The 12,096-nt window shown below is 40.3% G+C and overlaps 1 protein-coding gene across 1 annotated transcript; it reads left to right on the top strand.

Moving 5' to 3' along the window:
- The first annotated feature begins 612 nt into the window (after positions 1-612).
- Positions 613-10,930, top strand: slc43a2b (solute carrier family 43 member 2b). Its single transcript, XM_080867128.1, has 14 exons — positions 613-733; positions 1,583-1,895; positions 4,156-4,450; positions 4,576-4,631; positions 4,739-4,815; positions 6,825-6,917; positions 7,261-7,394; positions 7,599-7,795; positions 7,892-8,035; positions 8,739-8,871; positions 9,028-9,160; positions 9,645-9,718; positions 9,897-10,020; positions 10,097-10,930. Exons 2-14 carry the CDS (start codon positions 1,736-1,738, stop codon positions 10,256-10,258), a joined length of 1,782 nt encoding a protein of 593 aa, XP_080723254.1. The 5' UTR covers positions 613-733; positions 1,583-1,735; the 3' UTR covers positions 10,259-10,930.
- The last annotated feature ends 1,166 nt before the right edge of the window (positions 10,931-12,096 follow it).

Here is a 12,096-nt window from a genome sequence, read left to right as displayed (position 1 = left end):
GTGTGTTAACTTGCTTTAACCAGATCCGTTTTGTTTTTTTTCATTTAACAGTGTGCTTAGAATTAAACTAAGAAACAAAACCAATAATAAAAATTAAGAAGGGGCGAATCCTGTACAGGAAATAAAAACTGCAGCTCATTTAAAGTCTTATGTGTAGAAAAACACTCAATACAAGAGTTGCTCAAGAGGGTTTTGGTCAGTTATGCTGAAGCTTTAGTTAAATCAACTTTAAAGATTTAAGACTTTAACTTTTACTGTTGCTGAATTTTAACAAAGACTTCAATGGAGTATTCTTTTTTGATGTTTTATTTTCTCTAATTTCTCAGATTAACATAAGTAAACAGGTGGCGTAAATACTGAAATAGGGGAAGTCTGCTCTTATTCTTTATCAACTGATACACACAACCGTCATATTTCCTGTCATTACCTGTAAAATCTGTTTAATTAGACACAGGTTATTTTCTTTTTTCTTCATAGTTCACCACATTTAATTAAAGTAAAAATAATGGCTTTAGACCCACAATTATTAAATTATATAACTATCTGGTGATAAAAGTGTCAACAAAATAAAGGCTGGTTGGAGTCCAGACATACTGCATGGTAATGTCCATAGGGGGCGCTATGTGCGGGCGACGCTGGTATATAAAAGTGGATTTTCACAGAAACCAGGTTACTCAAAGCCTACCAGAAGGCATCACTTTGAAGCTGGAAGGAGCAGCTCTGAGCCGCAGTGGTAAGAAATTAAGACTCACTGAACATGTCAAAGCAGATCTGTAATTTGCTTTGAAGTGTGCTATAGAGAGTGAATGACTGAAACAGGAGTGGGAAAGTGATTTCATTTTTTTTAATTAAATGAAGCATTCAACAACAGCTCCTACAATTAAATGATTTCCAGGAGTGTATTCTCGTTTGATTTGGTCATTTTGTTGAGGCGTACAACTAACTCTGCAGCTCTGCAACTACTTTTATTCTACTAGCTGAACAGACAGTGTGTGTGCGTGCGTGCGTGCGTGCGTGTGTGTGTGTGTGAGAGAGAGACAGAGAGAGAGGTTGGCTGTTCCCGTTGATTTGTTTATTGTTTGTCTGGCTGTGGATGTGCCACACTAATTGCAGAGAAAAGCTGCGGTTGGATGGGCATGAGGGGCCATGGGCAGTGAGAGAATCCCATTTTCTGTGCATGTCCAGTTTAGACCAGTTTGGTTTTTCCAGAAATCAGCAGAAAGTCCACTATGGGTGCATGTATTATAAGTGCCTGTAATGTAATGCAAGGTCTTTGTCTCATGATGTCATAATCTTCCTACAATGACAAAAGTTAATCATTCACCACTTAATGTTAGTTGATGTAGAGCTTAGCGTCTTCTCTGTATCTAACTAACACAGACACTTTAAATTAATCAGAAAAGTGCCACAAACAAACAGCACAGATTTCCATGCAGTGCAGCCAGCCTTCCTCTGCTGGGTTCAAAGTTAAGTGATTGATCTTGTAATCTTATAAAAAGAAGTGAGCCTTTCTATCTGTCTGTCACAGTGATAGGCTAACTGTAAGACCCCCCCCCCTCCTCTTGCTCTTTTCTCTTCACAGATAAGTGAGCTGTGATCTTTCATCCGAGCGTCAGTCAGGGAGGTTCTTTCTGCACTTCCAGCTACATCTTCTTTCTCCCTTTCTTTCTTTGTCCCCTAAATCTCTCTCCTCTTGCTTTTTGCTTCTGTCTTTAACTTTTTTTCCCAATCAACCATGGCTCCAACCCTGGCCACAGCATTTGCCAGGCGCTGGTGGATGGCAGTGACTGCTATCATTGAGAATTTGCTCTTCTCTGCTGTGCTGCTGGGATGGGGATCGCTCCTCATCATGCTCAAGTCAGAGGGCTTCTACTCGTACCTTTGCAGCGAGGAGGGTAAGTCGAAACTCTTGTGTTTTATAATTACCAAAATAGTTATGGCGATGCCTTGTAAAGAAAGAAAGAAAAGACAATTGGTTTTTTGACTTAGCTTTTGGAAAGCACTTTTTCCTTTTTGTACGCTGAAATATCCCAATAAAATAAGGATTAAGTGATTGACAGCAATGGTGATCTTAAGTTAGGAGCGGGTTTTATTCAACAGTTGTAATACGAGACTACTGTGTTCTGGCCTCTTCCATTCTTTAGGGAGAATGAGGGTTTTTTCTGTACAAGTGTCATAACCTGTTTTAAGGACTCAGGAAATTAAATCTGAGCAGGCAAATGAAATAAAGAGCAGTGTAACAGGTAGGTCAGTTGGTCTAAAGTGAAAGTATAAAAGGTTTTATGGTGCAGTAGACTTGTTGAGAGTCAACTCATAGACCAATGATGGACTGATCGGCTGATCTTTTTACCTGAGTCTGTATTGTTTAAAGCTTGCTCTCTTTATGTCAAGAGTCCCACACTATGACAAAAGTTACACCAGGTACTTTGTATCGTTAAGAACAAAGGTTGGATTGATGCACTCAGCCTAAGTGACCCTGGTGTGGTCTTTTAAAAGAGAATAAACAAGGGGAACGTAAAGGAGGACCCGAGGTGATACTGTGTGGCGTCCCATGGCCTGAAAGAGGTAAACATGTTAGTATCCACACTAAGTCCTGGAGCATTTATAACATGCAGCAGGATGTTTTACTCACCTCTGCACCAGTGGCTAATATTAACATTCAGCAATAAAAACTTATAAAGGCTGACAGCTGTCCCATACACATTTACCTGCAAAGGAACAACATTTTATAGGCTAGTGCAAATGTTTTAGCTGTGAAGCTGTGCACACTCACCAGTCAAGTAAAAGTTGAGCAATAACTTCCTGGAGAACTGCCACAGTCATCTTATCTTGTTCTGATGACATAAGAGAAGAAAAAAAAAAAGGAGAACAGCAGCAAGCACCAGCTCAGCTTTTTTTTCAAACATGTGACGTGATTGAGGAACAAAGTAATCAGCAGGAAGCATTTATAGCTGGTAATAAGTGAGTTTAAAGTTCAGTGACAAAGGGCAGAGAGGGTGAGATAGCTAAAGTGATGAGCAGTAGAAATCAAACCAGGAAACAGTAAAAAATAGAATGGCGAAATGGAAAGATAATGGTCCAGCATAGACCGGCACAAGAAGCACATATTTGGCATTTAAAATATATAGACTGCACTTTGTGCTTTGTGTTTCGTAATAAACATTTTATGAATTTTAATTATGAAATACCAGATCACTTCAAATGAAATAAAGCAAAAGATATCGATGCATTTAGAAGCTGCCTTTTCTCGTTTTGTGTGCAGTGTTAGTGCAGGGTTCAGCATTAGCTCGGTGCCAACATCTTAATGCCTTTTCTAGCCTTTGTAAGTCATTTTGCACCAGGATGCCCAGTCAAACATTTTGCTATACATGCTACAGGGACACAGTGTTGGGTATTAACTGCACGTTCAGCAATATAGTTTGCCATTCAGCTGCTCCCGTCAGCATTGTGTCCCAGTGATTCAAAGGGTATGAGATGCTGATCTGTCTTCTTGGGGAAGACTTTGGCACTTGGTCATGAAGTGCGTCACAGTGTTTCACGTTGGGATGCCACACACACACGTTTTTCCTCCCAGAGATAACCGGTGGCTGATAGCACTGGAAGAGCGTGATCTGGAAAGCTAATGCTAAGAAGGTCCAAAGCTGCAGCTCCCCTCACTTCATCACCTGGACGTCTTCTGGACTTTTGTACTTGTTCACATTATCTCCTTGCAGGTCCTGATAATGATGTGAAGTTTATTGCAAGTGCTAGCTTATCACGTTTTGTTCATATCATTCCAAAGTAGCAATAAAAGCCAAATTGCATTCCATATCATAATCTTTAGGGGCACTTTTTTTATTTTATGCTGAGGTTCACAATTAATCTAACTGGCTGTGCACATTTGATTGGTATGTATTGATGTATTAGAGATATAAGTAAACTATTCAGAGCTATATTCTTCAGCCACAGAAGAGAACCTAAAAAATTCCTGATTATCCACAACACTGCATCTTAGTTGGGTGGTGTTTGTTTTTTCGCAGCATTATAAAAAAAAAACTTCTAAGTGAAAAGGGCACATTAAGTCAGCCTGAAACATCCAAACTTATTGAATATCTTCCACTTGCATAATTCCTATAAAACTTCTTATATTCTACCAACCTTTATCTCGGTCCTTAGGTAACAGCTCCAACTACAATCTGTCCCAGTCTCATTCAGCACAGGCGTCTGATGAGTACACTTATGACTATGAAAGTGAGGCTGGTGTGGTGGGTTTGGGAGACGGTGTCGAGATGAGGCCCCTGGTCCCTATGGATGGGCCCCTGAGGATGAACGGCTGGCTGATCTGTAAAGAACAGGATGAGATGCTGAACTTGGCTTTCACAGTGGGCTCCTTCCTCCTCTCAGCCATCACGCTGCCATTGGGGATTGTCATGGATAAATATGGGCCTCGCAAACTGAGACTGCTGGGAAGGTAAGCAAAGAAGGGAAGAAATTATCCAGACTTACTGTGATGTATGGAGAAAAATACACGTGTAGTCATAAATAGAGCTTTAGTTAGCTTGTTATCAGAAGTGTGACACAATCATATATTTTCAGCACCTGCTTTGGATTGTCCTGTCTACTCATTGCTTATGGAGCCTACAAACCAAATGGTGAGTTCATATGAACAAATGTCTTTTTTGCACTGTAACATTTGGAGCACTGTATGGATTTTGACTTTTATATATATTTATATATAGTTGTTTGGGTTTTTTTGCAGAACTCTCCGTCCTTATCTTCATTGCTCTTACTTTCAATGGCTTCGGGGGCATGTGCATGACCTTCACCTCTCTCACAGTAAGTGTGCACACTGATGTGTGCTTTATAATCCTTGTTCCATAGAGTCCTTGCACCTGCTGCAATATGTTTGTCCAGATGTATGTTTCTATCTACACAGCTCTTTGTCTCACTCGCTCTGTTATAATAGCCTGTTGGCTCCCTGCCTGCTCGCCTTCTCCCTCCCTTCTTGTCTGACGTTCCACCCTGTCTCCTGTTTAATCTTCTTTTTTTTAACTTTGCCTTTTTTCTAATGTTGAACTACACGTTCCTAGGGATTACCCTGCCAAGTGTCAGATAGCAGGTAAGGGAGTTGATTAGAGGGATATTATTGTGCTTCACAAAGGACATGAAGGAGGAATCAAGAATTTCTCCTACTTATCCCTCGTTTTTCTCTGTTCTCGCAAAGACTTAATGGACTTGCTGCACAGTCCCTAAACACAGAAATTCCCACTTAAAAAAAAAAACCAAGCAGCATCACTCTTGGAAGTCTAAAATTTCAGTTAAGAGCCTAATTCCTGAAGTCATATCCTTCGATTCAGTTCATCAAATTTCACAGATTCTTTGGAGCAAAGAAAAAGCCTTTATACCTGAAACAGTTTAAATGTAATCAGCCCTACAGGCAAGGATACAAAAGCCGAGATAAACAGTCTAAAGATCATCATTTATTTGCATTCTTGTCCTGCAATTATCCACCCCGCTTCTTCTCTGGCCTTGACATCAGTTCAGCCTGCAGTGACTCACATGGGAGTCCAGTTCTCTACCATGGTGATGCTGTTCACTGGAGAGGGCCTCTGCTCCACTAAATCTCCCAGTGAAACATCCCGATTCTATACCAGCACTGACTCTTGCTGTTACATCCTTTATTTCTCCTGTTGTATTTGTCGTGTCTCTCATTACTTGCTGCCATGGCCATTCATATCAGTGTTATAGTAAAACCTTGATTTAAAGAATTGTTTGCTCCCTTTACTGTCAGTCTCCAGAGGTGGTGCATAAAAAGATGTTTCCCTCGCACCAAGTTTCACTTCATCTCCTCAGCAGCTCAATTTACAAGAAAGCCTCAGTGTCGGGTTAATCATTAGACACAACCCTGTTGCTTGACTGCTTGTCCGTGACTTCTCCGCAGACCTTAAAGCATTCATTCTCAGCTGAGGGATGTTGGGTAACAGTCAGCTGCCCTCAGTGGCCACTACTGGCTCAGTGCTAATGTCAGCTCACCTTCCGCGTTCTAGGTTTCATCCAGCAGTTGCTTGTGCACAGCACCTTTAGTCATTTAAACTCAATGAGATGAGTTTTCAAGTTATTCCTGATTAAAGTGTTGGGAAATCCTGGTAACCTGGGTGCACACGCCTTCTCAATTTAGCACTCACATACCTCTTCCTTAGCTTTCCCCACTCTTATGTAATTGAATGAGCTTGTTGTTGTTCAGTCTCCTGAAAACAGAACAGCTTGTGAATGCCTTTGTATTCGGATGTTTTGTTGTCACCCGCTGTCTCCCGTTTTGGCTTCCAAATCCATTTTTTTTTCTTAAAGAAAAGTATATTAAAGACATCTTTATGTCCTCAAATGTCACCTCGCCTCAGCCGACCCGTCCGATTGTTTCAGCTGGAAAGAACTCATCAGTAGTGTCGTATGTTGGACAGCTGTGTGTGTTATGTGATGCTGTTTTATATTTACATACACCGAGGTGGGCTGGTTTCATGTCACTCTGTTGCATTTTTGTTTTCTCTGATGTTCGCGCCATGGTGCCAAGTCTGCTTACTAATTGGGTCTTACTGTAAACTGTGACTCCATTGTCAGTAGGTACCAGCCTCACAGTGCCCCAATCTGCACCCACACCCTCTACCTCCACCCCCTCCCAAACTAAACTAAGTGCAGCTGCACAACAGTTGACCTCCCCATTTTTTCCTTTAGATAACTGAATATATCTAATCTCAGTTGCTGTGCAATCTAATGCAAAAATCTAGAGAACAAAAACACTGTAAAGCTCACGGCCTCTTTCCCTGTTTCTTCATTCGTTTCTCTTCTAGCTACCAAACATGTTTGGGGACCTTCGTTCAACCTTCATCGCCCTGATGATCGGCTCCTACGCATCCTCTGCTGTCACTTTTCCCGGTGTCAAGGTAACAAACACTGAAGGCTACGTATTTTCTCCTGGCACCTTAATCTTGGCAATCAAGGCACTTGCCAAAATCTAGAACTGGTCCACAGATGGATTATCAGAAGTATTAGGAGAACTGGTTCTAATTCTCAGGATGGGTTAAATGCAAGGAGTGGGTTTTCCTGCCAATTAGTACAGGATAACTTTGATTTTGTCTAACCCAATTAACAAAGTGCACCATAAGAATCATGTGAGAACTTAGAATTCCCAGACCGGTTTAGTCCAAGAACTGTGACTATAACTGTCTTCTCTATGTCTTTTTTTGCACTGTACTTTGTATTTATGGGCCCTTGTTTTGGACACAGGTGATCTATGACTTTGGCGTACCATTCATCACGATTCTGGTGGTGTGGGCCGCCTGTGCAGGACTGGTCTTCACGAACTGCTTCTTCAACTGGCCACTGGAACCATTCCCAGGCCCAGAAGATATGGACTACACGTTAGTAACACACATGCAAATTGATTAAATTCAATTTTATTTATATAGCGCCAATTCACACCAACAGTTAGTTTTTTTTAATTGTTCAATTCCCCCATGGTCCCATCTCTTTCCACTTTTCTCTGTTACCCTTAACATAATCCCCTCTACTCCCATTCTTGTTATCCAGTCTTCTAATCCCTCTCTCATCCTTTGCTTCCTCAGTGTGAAGATCAAGTTCAGCTGGCTTGGCTTCGACCATAAAATCACAGGTCAGCAGTTCTACAAGCAAGTGACCACAGTGGGCCGTCGTCTGAGCGTGGGCACCAACACAAAGCAAAAGGAGCTGACTACCAAAGATGGAAACAATCTTTGTCTCTCTACCATGGACCTGGAAATGGAGTGCAAGCCACAAGAAGAATGTAAGACTGCAGTATTATAAACCTGAACCCATGTATGCACTTTTTACTTAAATCCACTGAATTTACCCTTCTTCGTTTTTCGTTTCTCCTCTGCAGCCCAGTCATTCTTTAAAACTATCATCACTCCAGTTTTCCTGCTCAGTCTAGTGACCATGTCTATGACTCAGCTTCGTCTTTTGTTCTACATGGGAGCCATGAACAGCGTCCTGGAGTCACTCACCGATGGAGACCTCAATACAGGTCACTTTCTCGACTTCTCTTTGCTTGAAGTTTGCACGCATACTTAAACATGAATGCTTTTGCTGTTTCTTTCTCAACAAATATGAATCATAACTTGAAAGCAGTTTGCCTTACTTATTTTAATTGGATTTTCAGTGGAAAGAATGGAAGTTGGTAAGATAAGAAGTCTTCTGTATCAGTAGATTACTAAATCATTCGACTGTTACATTTCAAGGTGAAAACACTTACAATTTTGAAACGCATCACAGCAGTGATTAGTACTATTCAATGCTGTGAATAGTACCATTCACAGCATTGAATAGCACCTTTTTTAATAGCTAGTTATTTTATTTCATCAGTTGACCTTGGCTGTTGTTTTGATCTTTCATTCTGCTTTAATCTGCACGGAATGACTATTTACTGTACTTATTAACTAACTTTGCCCGTTAGCAGCAAAGGGTGCACACCATATGAGCAGTTTCACGTGATGCAGTTTCCGTGTATCATTACTCCCTTAGCCCATAGAAATAACCCACACAACCTTACCCCCTCCTGCATCAACCATTGTTCCACTCAATATAGCACTAATACTAGGTGCTAAATATTAACTATACTGTCCTATTAACCAAGTCAGTATAGGTATATTCTTTCAAACACTGTCACTGTATTTTAAACTTTCTCCTTATCCTTTTATATTGTATGCTCACCCTGATCTCTTTTTCAGTGAGTTTGTACTCTTCCATCTTCGGGGTGCTGCAGCTACTTTGCCTGATGACCACCCCTGTGATTGGTCAGATTATGGACTGGAAGCTGAAGGACTGTGATGACGGACAAGAAGACAAGGAACCCTTAAACAAGTATGTCAAATACTAGCAATCCTTTGCAATGCAGGACAAACCCACTTTGTTAAATTCTCAACATTTCTAGACACAGAATGTGATTAATAGAGCCAAAAATAAAAGGTTATTGTGACTGAAAAATGACCTCTCCTTCTTTCTGTTTCAAACCTGAAGAGGAGAAACAAAGACCAAGCGCAGAGACAGAAAGATTCAGAAGGTGACCAATGCACTGCGAGCATTCTTGCTCACAAACTTGCTTTTGGTTGGATTTGGGATTACGTGCTTAGTGCCTAATCTCCCCCTGCAGGTGAGTAGTCCAGCTTGAGTTTACCAACATTTTTCACACTTAACACTAGATGTAAATTGCAATCTCCGTTGACTGCAGTTTATACTACACTGCACAGTACAGTTAGACTTTTAGGTGTTTATGTTTACTTTCTTGCAAGACAAAGTGAAAACAAAACACTTTTACTGTTTTGCTTAGCTTAGCAGAAATTCTAGAAATAGATGGAAAAGTTATCCTGAATGATAAAATCAAATTAGCAGCTATTTCATAGCTGCTAATTTGATTTTTAATAGCTGAGACCAGCTAGCCAAGATCAGCCATACTTAGTTGTTAGCTAAGTGTTAATAACTAAGACTAGCTAACAGCTAAGATTAACCAGTTTTAGCTGTTAGCTAAGTAAGAGTAAATAGATAAGAGTAGCTAATCTTTTAATCTAATAGACTTGATGATTGATCTTCTGAAATGATAATGAATAATAATTTCTTATACTTTTATCTTTCCCTAGATTGTGTCATTTATCTTACACACGGTTGTGAGAGGATTCATCCACTCTGCTGTTGGTGGCCTTTATGCTGCTGTGTAAGTCTCACACATGCATACACACACACACACACACACACACACACACACACACACACACACACACACACACACACACACACACACACACACACACACATTATCTTACTCTTCTATATGTGGATGCAGCTTCACACTAAGACGCTAAAGATACCTGCCGTGTCTCGTGTGTCCTCAGGTATCCCTCGTCACTGTTTGGAAGTCTAACAGGGATGCAGTCTCTGGTCAGTGCTGTGTTTGCTCTGCTGCAGCAGCCACTGTTTTTGGCTATGATGGGACCACTGGGTGGAGATCCACTCTGGGTATGGATATGCATACACATGAACACAATCAGAGATTAGGCCCTCGGGCGTGGCTAATTCTTGTACTGTCCTCTAGGTCAATGTTGGACTCCTTGTACTAAGCATGCTGGGCTTCTTGCTGCCTCTCTACCTAATCTGGTACCGACGAACTCTCTACAAAGAGCAGCAGCTGAAGGATGACAATGCTAAGATCTACATCAAAATCAACAGCTCTGAAATCCCAGAGGCCTTTGTCTAGAGAAAAGCAAACATAGGAAAACAAAAGAAGGGATGAAGAAGATTTTGAGAAACATGGGCAATCACGTGAACACAAGGAGCTGGTTGTAAAAGGAAAACTGAAATGTTAAATATCACAATGAAACATAATGTTTTTGTACTTCTCTATACATTACACAAACCAACGGACCTATATGCCCATTTTCCAAATGCTACAAAGATAAATAAACCTAAGGGTATAAACACAGAGGGCGAAAAGAAGAACAAGAGAGAGAAAAGACTGTGAAAGGAAAGAGGCAACAGCCTCTGTATTCCCCCAAATCCTCCTGACGTCTTTTTGTATCCCCTCCCCAATGAGCCGCACGCTAGTGCAGCTCACTCCTAAGGCTGCTTTCAGTATTTCTCCCACGACCATAAAAAGGATGATTCTTCCTCTGTGAATCCCACGTCATTCAGAAAACCAGAATCTGTTTTTCTTTTCTTTTGTTTTTGTCATACTTTGACTTAAAATCAGCAAAGTACCACCTTTCTGTTCACCTGCTGGGTTTTTGCTGTACAGTAGATTTTGATTCAGTGTTGTTAAGGAGAAACAGAAAGGGGAGAAGAGCCTTTTTGCTGATGTTTCTCAAGCGAGTAGTAAAGACAGTCAGGACAGTAATTACAGAGGTGGATTTTTTTTTTTTCTTAAAGCTAACATCTGATTACAGTACAACTGTAGCTTAGCGCATCGTGTAGTATTGATGAATGTCAGTATTTTGAAGGTTCCAATCCATTCAATGAGCCACTCTGTGGTGTGTTTGTAGACTATTTATTTTACTCTTTGACTTTAGTTTTTCTATTTATAATTTAAATTTAGGGTGCATTTCGATGTCGAATCTAACTGAAGGTTCATCACACATATCAGTGAAAACAGCTTTTGACATTACCATTTACACATCGATGTCAATACAAATAAAATAAAAAAACGAGTAAATTACTTACAGTTCAGATGCCTTACCTTAAAGTCAGTATTTGGTCCAGTCTGTCCGCCTACTCTTGAGAGAAATACAGCACTTTTACCCTTCTTTCACACAAAAAAAGCTCAGTTTGACAGTTCCCCTTCATCTCTTCAGCAATAGTTCTGCTTAGCCTTAGAATTTTCTGCCTTCTTATTTCTATTTATTTTATTTTACACTCAAATTTCTTGGCATATTTAAGTTGCTCTCTGCTGACAACTACTTCTGTGTCTGATTGTATACTGTGCTGTTAGCATAGAGCTCCTCCTGTCATGATGTAGGGATGTTTTGTTGTGCAAGTTTGTTTAATATGAAAAAAATCTGCCGAGGTTAATAAAGACTCTTGCTTTTTTCACTTTTTATCAGACTGCACTCAGTGTCTGCATGTAATTCTCATCAAGTTGCAAAAGTGTTCCTTTCTACCTTGAAATCTGTTCCATCCACTGGATGAGAAATTAAATGACCACTGTGGTCAATTTTGAGATTTTTTTCTGAGGCAATTTGTTTGGTTGATTGGTTTGAGGAATCTTTAAATGCAAGATGAAAGTCATCCGATGAAGTACTTTCATCAGCACCTTTCATCAAACGTACAGCCTTGCAATCAATTGCTATTCCAAAAAATATTTATTGAGACTGGTTGGAGATTGGCTTTTGATTGTTCTGCAACCACAGCAGGGGTCAGCATTAGGAGCATATTCCTGCACTGGAGCCAGCACCAGAGGAAGAAGGCTGGGTAGATTTTGGCTCATAGTTCTTGTAAACCCTTAATTACAGTTATGTTGTATTAAATTTGGATATACAGCCTAAGATTTAAAAGTAAATAGACTATCTTAAATATTTAAACCAAATCAAAACATAGATACAG

This window comes from Rhamphochromis sp. 'chilingali' (assembly GCF_963969265.1).
Source record: "Rhamphochromis sp. 'chilingali' genome assembly, chromosome: 19".
NCBI classification, from domain to species: domain Eukaryota; kingdom Metazoa; phylum Chordata; class Actinopteri; order Cichliformes; family Cichlidae; genus Rhamphochromis; species Rhamphochromis sp. 'chilingali'.
Note: the sequence above shows the minus strand (reverse complement) of the source record. Positions and strands in the feature narration are given on the sequence as shown.